The 19186-nt window shown below is 37.1% G+C and overlaps 1 protein-coding gene across 2 annotated transcripts in view; it reads right to left on the bottom strand.

Moving 5' to 3' along the window:
* The window catches only part of FAM160A1 (family with sequence similarity 160 member A1), a 270817-nt gene that overhangs the window by 16273 nt on the left and 235358 nt on the right, over positions 1 to 19186 (bottom strand). For both annotated transcript variants that reach the window (XM_033215482.1, XM_033215483.1), the window contains 3 exons: positions 16984 to 17151; positions 8184 to 8263; positions 543 to 733 (listed from right to left, as the gene is read on the bottom strand). In XM_033215482.1, the coding sequence (XP_033071373.1) occupies positions 543 to 733; positions 8184 to 8263; positions 16984 to 17151 (439 nt within the window). The remainder of the gene's footprint in view (positions 1 to 542; positions 734 to 8183; positions 8264 to 16983; positions 17152 to 19186) is intronic.

Genomic DNA, 19186 nt, shown 5'->3' with positions numbered 1-19186 from the left:
TATGAGGTGAACCGTAGCTGGCAAATAGCACCGAGCATCATAACCCCTGTAAAGTGTTTATGGCAGCCTTCCTCATTAGGTCAATCAAATGCATGTGATTCTGCTGTCACATCACAAATTTCAAGTTTTAAAGTGATATACAATAATATGTAAATCCTTATGACAGATTTCTATAACTGGCTCATTTTAGAAATTAAAATAAGGGCTGATTCTGTCTCAGTAATAGCCATCTCCACACCTCTCACTCCTGTCTTGTTTCCGAAGACAAGCTAGCACACGTTTTCACATTTTGACTCTGAGGATCCCACTAGAAAGTCCACATAAAATAAAGATCTGGCAACACTACGTAATGTATGGGCACGTCAATGAACACTGATTACATGTCCATAACTCCTTATAAAGCAGAAAAGGATCCCAACTAGTCATTCATAAAAGAAACGGGACCCACTACATAATTCCCTGTCCACCCAAAGGGACACGCATCCCAAGGCGAGATGAAATGGCATCCTTTGGTTTAAAGATCATTACTAGCGAGTTCCTACCTGAAGTGTCATGCATACACTTTGACCAGAGAATATAATCCCTCTCTTGGTTCCCCAGCGTCAGAGTGATCCCGCTGGAGCAGCAGACAGGAGTCAAGGCAAGCAGCTTGGCCGCAGAAACAGAGTAACAGTCTCTCTCCTTCACAGCCCACCTCTGACTCAGCATCATGTGATTGCAGGGGATCAGATACCTAGAATGACAAAAAGAACCAGCGTTTGGTCTCTGCAATGTCTTGAACCATTACTGGGACTAACTAAACCATAACAGGGACTCCTTGTGGCCAGGGGCAGACTCATCCTCTCCCAGCTCTCAACTGATCATCTCATCAGCCACCAGGGTTTACTCCCTAGCTTAATTTCTGAAAGAACATCCTCTTTACAAAGTACTTAATGTTCTTTACAATTTAGTCTCCAGGAACTTCTGCATCTCTTAAATGATCCCTCTTCATTTCCATGCCTTTGTGCCCACTGTCACCTTTACCTGGCCTGAGATTTCCCCTTTTCTCTGCCTGACCAATGCCTTTCATTCTACAAAGTCCAGCTTCAGTGTCACCTTCTTTGAGAGGGAGCTAATCCCTCCCTCCACTATGCTCATGGGCCTCTATTAAGCACTATTACCTTGTATCACGATTACTTCAGTGTCTACCTCCTCAATATAATGTGCTACCACAGCAAGGAGCTGCTTCGATCATTTCTCTTATAATCCCAGAAACTCTGGCTCATCGCAGGCACTGAATGGCAGCAGCAAACAACCACTCCACAGTGTAAACCTTTTCTTTACGTTCTCACGGGTATGTTCTCACGGGTGACCAGGAGAAAATATAATGGAAAATGACTCATTGAGGATCACTGGGCCCCATTTCACACAAAACACTTTTGGTTGGTGATCAAAAGCATCTTAGTATCATTATGAACCTGGGGACAAGAAAACCTGAGCAACCATTTCTGACACACCTGGAGCACATCAGTGGGCTTCATGGCTAGAATAAAGTGTGTTTAAATGACTTCCTTTCTTAACAGGGGAAAAAAACGTACTGCTTATTTAAACAAAAATGGAGCAAATGGGATAAAGAACTTATAGCCAGAGCCCAGCATCACACACGTGTGCAGGAGCCAATTACAGATGAGCCCAAGCCCTTATGTGAACAATCACAATCTTTCAATCAGCCAGCATGTTTTTACTTCTGTATTCAGCATTTGAGAAAGAAGCAGTGCAGAGAAAAACAAGCTAAGATTAAGCTTTTCATTAAAAAAAGATAAAAAGTACGACTTTCAGGACATCTCTTCAGGCCTGTAAACATTCAACCATCTTCCACACCTCCTGTTGATCCAAATGAGGAAAACCTAAGTTGATATTCACAACTGATCCACCACAAGAACCAGAGTCAGAGAGGGAAGAAAGATTCCGTTCTCTTTGTGCTACTTGATACTGAAGGTTTTAATAATACTTTCCAGGTATGATATGGCAAACTTGCCACTTAACCTTCAGTTCTCAGAAAAGGCAAACCATCTAGGTAAGGCGGTCCTCACCCCCTCCTCCCACTGTCCCCATGGGCAGATATATATTGTGAACCTGCTATCAGTAAGAACCAGACACACCCTGCAGGTCTGATGTGGTGGCATCTGTTTTCATAAGCGCAGTTTCATGAAAGTAGAAGGTTACAAGAACAAAAAGGAAACTACGGAACAGGGGGCAAGCCTGTTCTGATTCTTGGTTTAGTTTTGGGGAATTTAGCAATGAGGAAAAATGGATGTTGCAGGCAGAAAAGAAAGGAGCTCTTTTCCACAAGGATATCTGTGAGTAGAGATGCTCTGGTAACCAGAAATAACACAGGAGAGAGAAGCATTCTCCCACCTCTATGTGAACCTGCCAGCTGTGAACAAAGCACAGCTGGACCCCAGTGGGCACTCAGAGAAGGCAATGCTGCTCTAGCACCACAGGAAGGTGCCGGGGTGCACAGCAGGAACAGGGGCAGCGGGTTGGGGGGTGGGAAGGGTAGGTAGCAGCAACAGAAGGGATCAGAGCAGGAGAGGGGACCATGGCTGATGCTGCTGTGGCAACCGTGGTGGGAGATTTGTTCATGCTTATATGGAAGACTCCTCATTGGGGGTGGGGTACAGTGCCTCATACCTGCAATCCCAGCATTTTGGGAAGCTAAGGTGGGAGGACTGCTTGAGGCCAAGAGTTCAGAACCAGCCTGAGCAACACAGCAAGATCCTGTTTCTATAAAACATAGAAGAGTTAGCCGGGTGTAGTGGTGTGCACCTGTAGTCCCAGCTAGTCGGGAGGCTGAGGTGGGAAGATCACTTGAGCCCAGGATGTAGAGGCTGCAGTGTGCTATGACTACACCACTGCACTCTAGCCTGGGGGACAGAGTGAGATCCTGTCTCTAAAAAACAAAAACAGAGAAACAAAAAAGATTTCTCACTTGGTGATCCCTAGAAGTGATGGGTGATACTTTTGTGTTAGGTGGGGGATTTAGGGGCGGGTCCAAGGTTTTCTATGAGGTGGCTGGGGTGAGAGCTGGGAAAACCTGTCCTGTAGCCATTGATGTGAACTCTTCCCACAGGCTGGTGAGGCCTAGAGAAATTCAGATTACACAGGATTTACTGTATCCTTATTTTGGTCATTAATTATTTAAGAAATAAACCGCTTCGATGCTTTTATATACTGCTGGAACAGCAATGACTGCTTACGGCTCAAACTAAGCATATTTCATGATTTAAGTTGATATTTATAGATTTTTATTCTTTGTTTGAAGTATTAAAAATGGAACACTGGATCAAAGTTAATAAAGCTATTTATCAAATATTACCAGTGAGTAGCTTGAAACTATATTAGAATAAAGACTTATTGGGGAATTGCAACTTTACAAATACATACTTTCAGTAGAAACTAAAAATTTTCTTCTGAATAGCTCAAATCAAGGGAGATCCCCTATTGGTTGAAAGAGAGAGTCTACGAAACAGGAAATGGGGAGTATTCAAATGAATAGCCCGCCGGTATTCTGAATGGTGGTTCTCAGAGGTCATTATATTAAGTTAAATAAGCCAGGCACACAAAGACAAATATCGCATGTTCTCACTCATACGTTGGAGCTACAAAAGTGAATCTCACAGAAGTAGAGAGCAGAATGGTGGTTACAGAGGCTGGGAAGGGAAGGCGGAAGAAGTTAGTTAAGGGGTACAAAAATACAGCTACACAGAGTGCTAGTATTTAATAGTACAGTAGAGAAATTACAGTTGACAATAATTTATTGTATATTTCAAAATAGATAGAAGAAAATAATTGTAATGTTCCCAACACAAAGAAAAGATAAATGCTTGACATGATAGATATCCTAATGATCCCGATTTGATCACTACACACTGCACGCATGCATCAAAATATCATGTGTACCCCAAAAATATGTGTAACTATTATACATCAATTTTCAAAAGCAAAGAAAAAAAGCAGTGGTTCTGCTGTATCTTTAAAATGAAAGATCATCCCAGAAGAAAGAATAGAAAAAAAAGACCGTGCCCCTCTGTCTCTGTCTTTTCATCACTCACAGGAAAAGATTAGAAATAGAATAAATGCCAGAATATCCCCAAATGTCAAATATCAAAATGAATTGGCTGTCAATAGCGGAAAAATCACTTACGAATTTAGTATAGGTATTTATCCTTAAACTATCTTTTCATTTATACGATATTTTATTTGAGAATTTAAATTCATGAAACTATAAAAATAATCAGAGACTAATAAATATCTGACTTCAGAGGTCCAGATTTTGCAAAGCCATGCCCCAACACAGAAGGAAAAAAGGAAAAAAATGTATCTAATATATAAATAAAATATGTATCATATATATATCATACATATTGTCCTCCCTGATTTTCACTATTTCCCCAACCCTCTATAATCCTGGGCCTATTTCTTATTTTCTTGGATATTGGTCATTAAATTAAACCATCATCACTTCTAAAATATTCAGTGACAATCAGTTGATAACAAAGCACACATATTGCCCTATGCTACACTGACCATAAACACAAGCAAAACAAGGCAGTGAAGTACAATGAGCTAAGTGAAGCACTTCTTCTGAGATGATAACTCCAACAATGCACCCATAGACCAAAATCTACAAAGCAATGTTAGTGAATTCAAAAAGATCATTTGTGATTCAAAGAAGTTCTGGCCATATTTCTCCTATTCATTTTCCCCTAGGCTGGCAGGCTTTATGGGTTTTTGGTTTTTGTTTTTTTTTTCCTTTCCTCCAGACCCCTAAGTCCTATGCAAAATGACAATGTTCCTGAAGTACACATACAGCTTCTCTTCAGGCAAAACAACCTCTATCTGAACACAACAGGCAAGGCAGTTCATAAACCTGACAATGGACCAGTACTTCTGAAAAAACTCTCTAACCAGAATATTCAGAAATAGCATTCCATGTATTAAGCAATTAAATTTTGTCTCAACTGGGAGGTTCCAGGAGCATGGCAGATATTTGTTACCTCACTGCTTGTCAGCATTTCCTGCCTGCCTTTGGCCTATCATATGTCATATCCGTGGAAGTGGACAATTTCTCCTTGGTTTTCTGTTCACTAAAATATCCTGTCTTTGGGGGTACCTTATTTCAACTCACTTTTCTGATATTTTGTCAAATGAAGAAACTAGTATCTGTTACAAATGGATCATCATTTTGAAATGTTGGTATTTATGAGTATTTGGGTTGTAACAAAAATTGACATATAGTTATTATTTATTTACCACATAACAAATACCTTCATTAAACGCAGTCACATAATCTTCATTGCTCTACTGCCTCTCAGATCTGCAAGTTTATCATGTATATTCAAATGACTGTAGTGGCAGCAGCAAACAAAAAGGACAGATTATAAATCTATTTTTTATGTCTCTTAAAATAATGTTCAAATGACTTGAAGAATAAATTTTTTTTTATTGGCTTTGCTTTTTGCACAGATTCTAAATCGGGAAAGAATTATTTTCATTAGTTTAAAATGTCCTTTCTAGAAAATTCCCTCCCTTAAATGTGTGTTATACTTTACAGCAGGGGTGTCTAATTTTTTGACTTCCCTGGGCCACACTAGAAGAAGAAGAATTGGGCCACATATAAAATACACTAGCGCTAATGATAGCTAAAAGAAAAAAAAATTGCAAAAAAATCTCACAATGTTTTAAGAATGTTTACAAATTTGTGTTGGGCCCCATACATGCGGCCCACAGGTCAAAGGTTACAGAACCTTGCTTTACAGCATTTCAAAACATTTTCACAGACATACCACAGTTGATCCTCCCAATAACCTTATGAGGTAGCATATTCCAAAACCAAAACAGGCTGAGTCACATCAGCAGTGCAGAAGGAGGAGACCAGGAGCCAGTGGTTTCTTCCATGCCTATTATGTGCCCAATCAACTTCTGTGTATGTCCTCTCAGTTTCTCTCCTGGTGGAACCCCTCAAGCAGCACCGCAGAATTAGAAACAGAGGAAGTATTCAATTAAGAGCAACTATATTATTATTATTATCACTATCATCCTCATTAAAGAAATTTAGGCCCAGAGAGCCTAGGACCAGGCAGTCAAGCCCATGTCCTAACCTCAGGTCTGGCACTTTTTTTTTTTTTTTCATTACTCCATTTAGAACTTGTGATAACATAACATTCAGGCACTTCCCTGGGATATTTGTCCTCACTCACCCTAGAAATGACTAGCCCTGACTTGAACATTTCTGTATTTCAACCATGAGCTGATCTCTTCATCTTTATAAGGTACAAGTCTGGGTCTCCAGAGAAGCCATTATTGATGCCATCTCTGAGGACACTTTTTTAACACAACAACCACCACTATATGAGCAGTAAAAGGGTGATTAGCGTCACCTTGTAAAGGTCACTGAACACCCAGCAAGCAAGAGCTTCCATCACCTGGACTAAATCTGACCTGGTGACCCACAGCTGGGAAGCCCTGCACCTCCAGACCAAGGCCAGGCTTCCAAGTACACTGAAAAAAGACAGCTGGTTTTCCTACCATCAAAGAAGCAGCATTTAAGAATTTAACATTTAAATATCATCAGGTTTTACCCACTTTGGAGTAAAAGCCTGGGTTTTTTTGGCAGTAAAAACGGCTTTGCCAAGTTGTTCCGGATTTCATTCAGGCCTTGCTAATGCATTCTGTCATGTATCAGTAGAGGCTTGATGAGGAGCTAACATAATCCTTTTAGGACAGATAACTAATGCTCTACCCAGACTATCCAGGGTGTTTCTTTAAGATTGGATTTGTTTTCTGCTAATCCTTAAGATTAGTTACTGATGACCTAATCTAAAACCCTAAAAAGTTCAAAAGCTCTTTTAAACTTAAAAAACTAATAGGTGATACTCTCCCACCAATTCTGTAAGGCCCTCCACAATAGGCCACCACCAGTTTTTTCAGACTCGTTTTGTAATCATTCTCTTTTGCAAGATGTTATGCCTGCACGGCACCACTCCTCAAACAAAGTGGTTCTCAAAGTTAGCACCCACCCTTATTCCCCAGGACTGCTCCAATGAAGGGTCAGGAAGTCCACTAAGGAAGGAGGAGCAGGGAGTGCATGCCGGAGGACCCCGGTAGTCCCACTTTTTCATTTTTGCTTCCACACCACCAGAAGAGCATGTAAGAGCACAAACCCTCGCAACTCGGAGCTCCTCTCAGCCCTAGCCCTTCGCTCCTCTCTCAGCTTTGGGACCACATTCTCTCTGGGTCCGCTTCTTGCAGTGCTGGGGTAGGGTTTCACCAGAGTAGTCAACTCCAAGATTCAGGATCTGGGTTTACCAAAAAGAAGGAAAGACGTGCACCATGGTCTAACCAGGGGTTTCTAGAGTTCTGTGCAGAGATTCAGAGCTAAATCATGAGCTAATAAGGAAGCATCATTGCTTTCCTTCACAAAAACAGATGCTTCTCACAGGTTCTGGAGAAGAAGAGGTATTGCTGGGCCAAGACAAGATTTGGTGTTCCTGAGTTCCCTATTAAATTGCCAAATGACTGTCTTCTTAATAGCTGTGCACTTTGACTCCTAACACTCATCTTCAAATCCCAATCACTTCATAAAACCTTTCCCACCTGTACTGTCCAAAGGACAAACCTTTGCTACCTTGTATATAAGTCCTCAGTTCACAGCAAATACTCATCAAATTTTTACTGAATTTAACTGAAATATGCTCACAGATCAGAGAGTAAACACTGTGTGTGTATCATTATCAAAGCATAAATCAAAGAAATTATATATCAAAAGCATTTTATATTTGGAAAACTTCCTTTTAATAGCAAAAGTCCCCTATAAATGTACTTCAGGAGAAAGACGTTCAGCCACAGACCAGAATAGCTTTTATAATACTTCTGAACATTCTCAAGCATTCTATCTATAATTTCCAGGAGCATATTTACAATATAATGCATATGGCCCTCGACAAACTTTTAATAGTACAAATGAAATTAACCTTGGGAAACAATGCAAAAAATAAATTAATGTTCTTGATAATTTTCTTCCTTAGATGCATGGCCCCTATTTAGCTTAAATGACCAAAGTAATATAAAGTATATGAATAGAAAGTAATATAAAGTATAAAGTGAATTTTTCTTTAAAGGAAACAAAAAAGGCAACTCACCTTAGAACTAGCTGTAACATCACATCTTCACAATGTAAACCAATGAGAGTTCTGAATAATGCCAGGGACACCACACAAAGCTGGGAAACAAGAGACACACATTCTAGTTCAGATGCTGGAACGATAACTCCACTCCCCACAGATGGTAAATAAATCAGAATTACAAAATAAAATGGGCCTTTTTTTTTTTTTTTTAGCAGTTTTGATAAAAAGCCTGCTGCTGCCAGAGAGAATGTGTATTCAGGATATCAATTCTCCTATAGGATTTGATTAGAAAGCCAGCGTCTGGAATTACGCCACTGTGCAGAATTATCTTCCTACAAAAATGCCTGGGCTCGTATTTCCAACTTTTACAGATCCAGACAGATAAACATTCTCCCTACAATTCTCCAATTCTCTCTCTCTCTCTCTCTCTCTCTCTCACACACACACCCACACACACACAATCTCTTATTTATGTAATTTGTTTTCCTGAGTTATTTTTCAAACATTAGTTATTTACAAGACAGGGCTCACGGAAAATTGTATACAACCTAGCCAAGTCTCCCTTCAGAGTTCTTAGCCTCAAGCTCAGCTCCTCTCTTGGCTTTAGGGCAAACATTTTCCTTGGTTCCATTTCCCATTGTGCTGAGGGTGAGATAATGTTCTTTTCTAAAAAGTTCTTTAAAAAAACAAGAATTCTATCAATGCTGATTTCCAAAAAGAAAAGGTAAACTGCCAAATAGGGGAGATGCCCAAAGGTGTATTGTAAAATCTTTGTACCCTTTTGAGAGTAAGCTTTTATCAATCTACTGGTCCATTTAAATAATTTTAAGCTCTCACTCTTTGTAGAGTAAATGCTAGTCTGTTTTCTAGGCAAGTTGGGCTTAAAATCTGGCCAATGAAATCCACAACAATGCTGTAAAGAAAGAGCTGTACTTAGCCTAATCCAAAACATCTCTTATCCTCAGGGCAGGTCATATACGTGTAGTTAGCTAGAAGCAACATACCCTTTTCCCATTCCAATTCTTTGCACTTGTGGTTCCATTAAATGCAACGCCTTTTCCTGACTCCTCCAACAGGCTAACTCCTATCTATTCTCAAAGTCTTAGCTTAGGCCTCATCTCCCTTAAGAAATCTTTCTGTTCTGTCTCACAATATTACCATCCAACACCTCCTTTCCCCAACTCAGTTAGGTTTTCTTCTTATCCATTGCCACAGTAACCCCTGCAAATCACTGTTAATTTATCAGACTGCATAGTAACCCCTACCCCTCACTGTTAAGGGTGAGCCACAGGGTGTTTATCTTTTTATTATTGAGTTGTAGGAGTTGTTTATTCTGTGTACAAATACCTTATCAGACATATGATTTGCAAAAATTTCCTACCATTCTGTGAATTGTCTTTTCAAGTTCCTGTTGTTGTCCCTTGAAGGCAAAAGTTTTAAATTTTGATAATTTCCAATTTATCAATTTTTTCATTTGTTGTCATTCATGCTTTTGGTGTCATATCTAAGAAAACACGGCCAAGGCTACAAGGATTTACTCCTATGATTTCTTCTAAGAGTTTTAGAGTTTTAGCTCTTACATTTAGGTCTCTGGTCCATTTTGAGTTAATTTTTATATATGCCATGAGGTGTGGATTCAGCCCTATTATTTTGCACGTGGATATCCAATTGTCTTAGCACCATTTGTTAAAAAGACTATTCTTTCTTCCACTGAGTGGTCTTAAAATCTCCTTGAAAACTAATTGACCATGGATATATGAGCTTATTTCCAGATTTTCAATTCTGTTTCACTAATCTGTATGTCTATCCTGCACTACACTGCTTTGATTACTGTAGCTTTGTAGAAAGTTTTGAAACCAGGTACGGTGAGTTCTCCAACTCGTTTCTTCAAGTTTGTTTTGACTATTCTGGGTCCACTGCATTTCCATATGAATTTTAGAGTCAGCTTATCTATTTCAACAAACAGGCCAGAGAGGAGTTTTATAGAAAAACACTGAAATGGTAGATCGATTTGTGGAGTATTCCTATATTAACAATATTAAGGCTTCTGGTCTATGAACATGGGATGTTTTCCTTTTTTTTAGGTCTTCTTTAATTTAAACAGTGTTTTACACTTTTTGCAGCATAAGTTTTGCACTTCTTTTGTAAAATTTATTCATATTTTCTTTTGATGTTGTAAATTGATTTTTGTACATTAATCTTGTATCTGCAACCTTACTAGACTCATTCATTCTAACAATTTTAGTGCATTCCTTAGTTTTTACATACAAGAGCATGTCACCTACAAATACTGATTATTTTACTTTTAATATAAATGTGTTTATTTCATTTTCTTATTTAATTGCCCTGGCTAGAACTTCAAGTACCATCTTGAATAGAATTGAGGAGAGAAGATATCTTATTCCTTATCTTAGTGAAAAAACATTCTTCACTATTAAGTATGTTAGCTCTGACTTTTTCATAGATGCTTGTTATCAGATTGCTAGGAAGTTCCCCTCTATTTCTAGTTTGTTGAGTATGCTGTTGATAATCATGATGTTTTCCTTTATCTTGATACGATGTATTACATTAATTGATTTTCAGACTTTAAACCAGCTTTACAATCCTAGTTTGATAAACCCCATTTGATCATAGTGTATAATCCCTTCTATTTATTCTAGATTTAATTTGCTAGTGTTTTATTGAGAATATGGGGAGCCCATAGTCATAGTTAGTATATAGTTTTCCTGTGGTATCTTTGTTTAGTTTTGGAATCAGAATTAACACTGGCTTCACAGAATGAGTTGAGATGTATTTCCTCCTCTTCTAATTTTTTAAAGAGTCTGTGAAGAATTTGTATTAATTATTCATTTTTTAAATTGATAAAGAACACACAACATAAAAGTTAACATATTAATGATTTTAAGCATACAAATCACTAATGGTAACTATATTCACATTGTTGTGCAACAGATCTCTCAAACATTACATTTTGCAAAACTGAAACTCAATAACCATCAAACAACTCCCCATTTTCCCCACCACCCAGCTCCTGGAAACCATCATTTTACCCTCTGTTTCTTTAAGGTTGACTATTTTAGATCCCTCACATGAGTGGAATCCTACAGTTTGTCTTTTTATGACTGGCTTACTTCACTTCACATAATACCCTCAAAGAGCATCCATGTTGTAGCATGTAACAAGATTTCCTTCTTTTTTTAAGGTTGAATAACATTCCATTCCATTGTATACATATAACATACTCTCTTATCTATTCATCCATCAATGGACAATCTGGGTTGCTTCAACCTCTTGGCTAGTGTGAATGACGCTGCAATAAACATGGGTGTACAAATATCTGTTCAAGATAGTGCTTTAAATTCTTTTAGATATATTACCAGAAGTGGGATTGCTGGATAATGTACTAATCCTATGTGTTATTTCTTGAGAAACCTCCATGCTGTTTTCCATAATGGTTGCACCACTTTACATTCCCATAAACAAGGCACAAAGTTTCCAGTATTTCCACATTCTCACCAACGCTTACTTTTTCAGTTTTTTGGATAGTAGCCACCCTAACGGATATGAGATAATATCTCATTGTGGTTTTGATTTGCACTTCTCTAATCTTTTCATATGTTTTTTGGTCCTTTGTATGTCTTCTTCATAGAAATATTCAAGTACTTTGTTTATTTTTAAGTTAGATTATTTGGGTTTTTGGTTGGTGGTGAGTTACAGAACTTTTTATATATTCTGGATACTACCCCTTAGCAGATATATGACTCATAAATATTTTCTCCCATTCTGTAGGTTGCCCTTTCATCTTGTTGATTAGTTCATTTGATATGCCTAAGTTGTTAAGTTTGATGTACTCCCATCTGTCTGTTTTCCCCTACGCTTCTGGTGTCATATCCAATAAATTATTACAAAATCAATTGCTATGAAGTTTTCCTCCATGTTTTCTTCTAGGAGTTTTGGAGTTTCAGATCTTATGTTTAGGTCTTTGATCCATTTTCAGTTAATTTTTTATATGGTGTAAAGTAAGGGTTCAACTTCATTCTTTTGCATGTGGAAATCCAGTTTTACCATTACCATTTGTTGATGAAATCGTCCTTTCCTATTGTGTAGTCTTGGCATCCTTGTCAAAGATCATTTGACCATAATACAAGTGTTCATTTCTGTTTCATTCTGTTTCCTATTCTGTTTCACTGGTCTTTATACTAGTACCACACTGATTTTATTACTATAGCTTTGTAATATGTTTTAAAATAAGGAAATGTGAGCTCTCCAACTTTTGCCTTCTTTTTCAATATTATTTTAGCTATTCAGGGTCCCTTGAGATTTCATATAAATTTTAGGATTTTTTTTCTATTTCTGCCCAAAAAATGCCACTGGGATTTTGTTACAAATTGCATGGAATCTGTAGATTGCTTTGAGTAATATGGCCATTTTAATGAAAATAAGATTTTCAATCCATGAACATGGAATGTCTTTCCATTTATTTGTTGTTCTTTCATTTCTTTCAATAATGTTTTGTAGTTTTCAGTGCACAAGTCTTTCACCTCCTCAGTTTATTCCTAAGTATTCTATCCTTTTTGATGCTATTATAAAGAGCTTTTTAAAATTTCCTTTTTGAATTGTTCATAGTTAATATATACAAATTATTTATGCGTGTTGACTTTGTATCCTGCAACTTTACTGAACTCACTTGCTAGTTCTAACAGTTTTTGAGTGACATCTTTAGGATTTTCTATATATATGATCATGCTGTCTACAAACAGACACAATTTAACTTCTTTCTATCCAATTTAAATGCCTTTAATTCTTTCTCTTGCCTAATTGCCCTGGCTAGGACCTCTAAGTGGGCATCCTTGCCTTGTTCCTGATTTCGGTGAAAAAGCTTTTAGTCTTTCACTATTGAGTAAGATATTAGCTGTGGGCTTTTCATATAAGGGCTTTAATATGTTGAAGTTGTTTCTTTATATTTCTAGTTTGTTGAGTGCTTTTATCATGAAAGGGTGTTGAATCTGTCAAGTGCTTTTTCTGTATCAATCGAGATGACCCTGTGGGTTTTGTCCTTCATTCTGTTAACGTGGTATATTACACTGACTTTCATACGGTGAAGCATCATTGTGTTCTAGGAATAAATCACACTTGGTCATGTTGTACAATCCTTATCATGTGCTGTTTAATGCTTTTTGCTAGTATTTTGTTAAAGATTTTTGCATCAATAGTCATCAGGGATACTGGTCTCTAGTTTTCTTGAAGTACCTTTGTCTAGCTTTGGAATCAGGACTATACTGGCCTCATAAAATTAGTCTGAAAATGTTCCTGGATCTTCAAGTTTTTAGGAATTCAAGGAGGACTGATGTTAATTCTTCTTTACATGTTTGGTAGGCTATTCCAGTGAAGCCATCTGGTCCTGGGTTTTTCTTTAAGAATTTTAAATTATTATTACAACTTTGATCTCCTTACTAGAGGTAAGTCTGTTTAGACTTTTTTTTTTTATTTCTTCATGATTCATTCTTGATAGGTTCTATGTTTCTAAGAATGTATCCAGTTTCTTGGTGTATAATTGTTTGTGGTATGCTCTTTTTAATTTCTGTGGCATAAGTTGTAATGTCCCCTCTCATTTCTGATTTTAGTTATTTGAGTCATCTCTCTTTTCTTAGTTAATCCAGCTAATGGTCAATCAATATTGTTGTTGTTGTTTCAAAAACCAAGTCTTGGTTTCATTGGTTTTTCTATTCTTTATTTCACTGATTTATTTCACTTCCTTCTGCTAACTTTGACTTCAGTTTGTTCTTCTTTGTCTAGTTCCTGGAGATGTATAGTTAGGTTGCTGCTTCAAGATTTTCTTTTTTTTAACCTAAGTGTTTACAGCTATAAAATTCTCTCTTAGTACTATTTCACTGCATCTCATAAGTTTGGCGATATTGTGCTTTCATTTTCACTTGTCTCCAGATATTTTCTAAATTCCCTTGTGATTTCTTCTTTGGCCCAAGAATGTGTTGTTTAATTTGTATGTATTCATAATTTTTTCCACTTTTTCTTCTGCTATTTATTTCTAGTTTCATTCCATTGTAGTCAGAAAAAAATTATTTGTGTGCTTTCAATTTTTGTAAATGTGTTAAACTTTGTTTTGTGACCTCACAAATGGTCTACTTTGGACAATGTTCCATGTGCACTTGAGGAGAATGTATATCCTGCCATTGCTGAGTGGAGTATTTGGTATATGTCTGTTAGGTCCAACTGGTTTATAGTGTTGTTCAAATCCTGTTTCCTTCTTTATCTTCTGTCTGATATTTTTATCCACTATTTAAGTAGGGCATTGAAGTCTCCCACTATTAATGTGCAGCTGTCTGTTTCTCCCTGTAAATCTGTCAATGTTTGCTTCATATATTTGAGAACTCTGATGTTATATATAATATTTATATCTTACTAGTGAATTGACCCTTTTATCACTACATAATGTCATTCCTTATCTCTTGTGTCTTTGTCTCTTTACCTTAAAATCTAATTTTTTAAATATAAGTACAACCATCTCTGCTTTCTTTTAGTTACCATTAGCATGGGATATATTTTTCCATCTTTTGACTTTCAGCTTATGCATGTTCTTAGATCAAAAATGAGTGTCTTTTAGACAGTATATGCTTGGATCATGTTTTTTTTATCTATTTAGCCAGTTTATATCTTTTGATTGGAGTGTTTAATCCATCTACATTTGAAATAATTACTGAGGTGGAAGGACTTACTATTTCCATTTTGTTGTTTTCTGTGTGTCTTACAGCTATTTTATTCCTCTTTTCCCAATAAACAGACAGAACATAAGCAGCAGGGTGAAGCCAGCAATTCACTCTTCTCTTTCCCTCACAAAGTAAAAGTCAGCAGTTGGAAGTTTTCTCTGCATCTTGCCACACTGTGTTGGGGAGGGCACATGGCTAGAGCAGGTAATAATGCCACCTATTTTCCTGCACACTTCAATATGTCTCTTCTTGGCTTTGCGCTACAACCTCTTAACTGGTGTTCTTACAAAATTTCTGTAGTTCTCACAAAGGCAATTTGGTCCATACATTTTGTTAAGTGGGTTTCTCTGTGAGGGAATAAGGGCCTGGGTCTTCCTATTCCACCATTTTGCTGACCTTACTTTTTAACTAGTGCCTAAATGTTTGAAAGAATTCACCAGTGAGGCCACTGGGTCTGGGCTTTTCTTTATGAGTAGTTTGTTTAATTTCTATTTTAATCTTATTTTGATATTGATTTATTTTGATATAAATTTATTTAGATTTTCCATTTCACAAGTTTTTGTCTTTCTAGAATTTTTCTATTTCATCTAAGTCATCCTTTGGCATATAGTTGCTCATAGTATTCACTTATTGTTTTTATTTCTGTAAGGTTGATAGTAATATCCTCCTCTTTCATTTCTCATTTTAGTAATTTGAGACTTCCCTCTTTTTTTCTCAGCCTAGCTAACGGTTTGTCAATCTTGTCAAAGAACCAACTTTTTATTTCACCTATTTTCTCCATTGTTTAAATTTGCTGTTTCACTAATTTCTGCTCTAATCCTTATTGTTTTCTTTTTGCCTGCTTTGTTTGATCTTCTTTTTCCAGTGTATTATGGTAGATGCTTAGGTTACTGCTTTGAGCTCTTTCTTCTTTTTTTAACATATGTGTTCACAACTATATATTTCCCTTTAAACAATGCTTTCACTGTATCTCATAAGTCTGGGTATATTTTGTCTTCATTCTCATTTATCTCAAAGTAAATTCTCATTTCCCTTGTGATTTCTTCTTTGACCCACTGATTAGAAGTGTGTTAATTTCCATATACTTGTGAATTTCCCAAATTTGTTTCTGTCAATATTTTTTTAATTTCCATCCATTATGATCAGAGAACATACTTTGCATGATTTCAATCCTCTTAAATTCACTGAGGCTTGTTATATGGCCTAGCATATGGTCTGTCTTAGAGAATATTTCATGTACATTGGAGTAGAATGTGTATTATGTTGCTGTTAAGTGTAGTGCTAATTGAGTATTTTCTTAGTATAACATTTTAATTCCTTTAAATGATTTTTCCACTACATTTTTTAGTTATTTTCTTAGTGGTTGCTCTAGTGCTTCCAGTATACATTTTAACTTACCAGAATTTACTTCAGATTTATATTAAATTAGCTCTAGTGAAATATAGAAATATTACTCCTATATAAGTCTATTCCCTCTTTCCCCCTTTGTGCAGTTATTGTTATACATATTATCTCTATATATGTTACAAACTGAATGATATATACATTCTCATTCTTTTGCTTTTAAAACAAGAATTGCAATTAAATAGGGACAGCCTTTGGGGAGGAGTATTTTTCAAGTTAATCAGAGCTTCAAAATGAAGAATGACCACCCAAATTCACAACTTTCCAAACTTCCATTTCAGGAAAACTCATGGACAGGAATACGATCTCTAATATCCAGACCTGATGCACTCTGGTTCCTTGGTTTTATCTGCGCTTAAGTCCACGTGTTCCCCTGCATCTTGCCCCCACAAAAGTGCATTCTGCTAGTTCTACAGAAGAAAGTACTAAAACAGAGAAATCGCAAAAGATGTCCTATGAAAGGCAGTGTCACCTCTTTGACAGAAGGATCCTTGAGAGCAAAACACATTATCCCATTCATCTCTAACCAAATAGAAAGAAGGTAATGGCCACAGAACAACAACCACCAAAAAAAAAAAAAAGAGAGAGAGAGAGCAAAAGAGAATATTCATAATTTCATTCCCAAAACAAACTCTCCTGAAATCTGCTCTTAGTTGTAAGTTCCCTTCCTCTGGCGCTCTCCTTACCCGAAATGGGGTGTTGATTCGACTTGTGAGAGTGTCTAGAATGTGGACATTCTCGTGCTGGTGCAATAGGATAAAACGGAGGAAGATCTCAAGTAGTGCCGGCTCGGAGATGCTACGCAGGAAAAGGTCCAGATATGCAGTTGTGGTCATGACCTCCTCCACAGTCACCTAGAACCAACAACAGAGTGAGCGCAGGTGAGCATCCTCTTGATGCTGTGATACACGCCTCTCCCGTGGCCCCAGCCTCACCACAGTGACCCCATCAAGGCAAGAACACGACTGCCCACGAAAACATACTTCAGAGCTTTATTGAAACCCATAACCTATTCACATTCCACAATACCTCATGCTGTTTCCACCCTTTAATTCAATAAGGAAAAAGAAAGGCATAAAGAATCAGTTCAAGTGTTCTGACAATTCTAATCATCAAATGCAGTTCAAATACCATAAAGATTTTAGAGTGTAATCAGAAATGAAGAAAAAAGATAATGGAAAGTATTTACGTGGATTGTAAAGGATTAATTAGAAAGCTCGGAGTAACTTGTTTCATTATTAGTCATTCAATAAACATTTATTGGGACCTATTATGTACAAGGAGCTGAAAACATAAGAACACTCTTTATGTCCAGGAAGATGAGCTATAACAAGCAAAATGATAATACAAATTGCAAAGGAGCAGTACAGACACAAAGTACTACAGATGTTCAGATGTGTTTCTGGAGAGATGTAAGTCAAATTTTTTATAACTGAATAATACACATAAAATGTTATTTATAAAGTACTATAAGAACTCACTGCTTATAAAGTAACTGTGAGTTTTTTATAATACAAATTAATATTTGCTACCTGGTATAATTTTCTCATGTAGTAAAATGTCCATTTTTCAGTGAATAAGACTCTGAAGAGCCAAGTTTTTCAAGAAGCTGAGGATTTGATGCTTCAAGTATCAAAATTCTAACCGTAAACATTTTTATTAGGAGTATTTTAAGAGCTAGCATATACATCTTTGTCCTCCTAAGATGAGAATATACCATCTCTTGATGAATAGAGGCCATTCCCAGGGTCATCAACTGCCCCGCAGAAGCATAAAGAAACAGCCACACCTGAATGCATGCAAATCACCAGAGAAATAGTTCAAACATTCAGATTCTAATACCACACACCCTAGAAATCTTAGCAATCCCTCCACCATGAGTCAAATGCACTCGATTCTAAAAAAAACAGATGGCAATACAAATTGAGTGATTTTTATTTTCCCTTTTCCATGTTTTAAAATCTTCTTTCTTTCTCTTCCTTTAAAAGCGTTAGTTGTCACATTATCTTACGGTTACTGGGCCATTCCTTTTATATTCCATTCCTCTTCCCCTTTTAATTTTCAGCTTTCAAAATCCACAGATTAGTTTAGAAACCAGATGTCCAGATCTGCTACATAAGTGTAGATGAGCCCTGAGTGGATGCATCTGTGCATAAAGGCTTGGCGCTATCTATTTTGGCTGCTTAAATTACTTTTAAAAAGTTCGGGTGCTCAGCAGATGAGCCCAGGTGGATAAAATATTACCAAGTCAGTGTGTCTGTTTTCTTTATCCTAAGCAAGGCATGCTTATCCAGTGCTTTAGAATCTAATGAGAAGTCATTCCACAGTGGTCTGAGTACATATCGTAGTGCAAATTCCCTTCCCCCAGCTTGGTGCCAACAATGCAAGCTCTCAGACATTCAATACACCACTATGTCATCTGACCAACTGTAAAGAGCTCTCTGTGGCCCAAATACAGCAATAGAAACAGGTAACCATGAACCACTTAACAAATAAATTGCATTGGGAAGAGTGCTTTTCATGGTCTGCCCCTGATTCTGAAACAAACTACTTCCGTGTTTGTGTTTCCTGATGTTTTCTAGTCCCATGTATGGAGCACTCCTAATGCTGTCCTGGGATGCACATTGTGTCTTTTCCTTTATTACCCCAACGCAATGTACAAAGCCTGGCACACAGAACATACTTCTTCCTGAGTGAATGACAGCCCCAAAGATCTAGTGATTTATATCTGTCAGAGTTTAGTTTAACTTTTGATTATTCTTTATCCTCCACATGTGTCCTGAAGGCCCCAGAGAGTAAAGACATTTTTCATAAAGATCTCTGTAATAACTGATGTCACCAATCATGGCTAACGGGGAAATGACTCACAACAACCCTACATTAGCTCAC

This window comes from Trachypithecus francoisi, unplaced genomic scaffold, assembly GCF_009764315.1.
Source record: "Trachypithecus francoisi isolate TF-2019V2 unplaced genomic scaffold, Tfra_2.0 Lachesis_group1, whole genome shotgun sequence".
Taxonomy (NCBI): Eukaryota; Metazoa; Chordata; class Mammalia; order Primates; family Cercopithecidae; genus Trachypithecus; species Trachypithecus francoisi.
The sequence above is the reverse complement of the archived record's forward strand: the minus strand, read 5'-3'. Positions and strand labels throughout refer to the sequence as shown.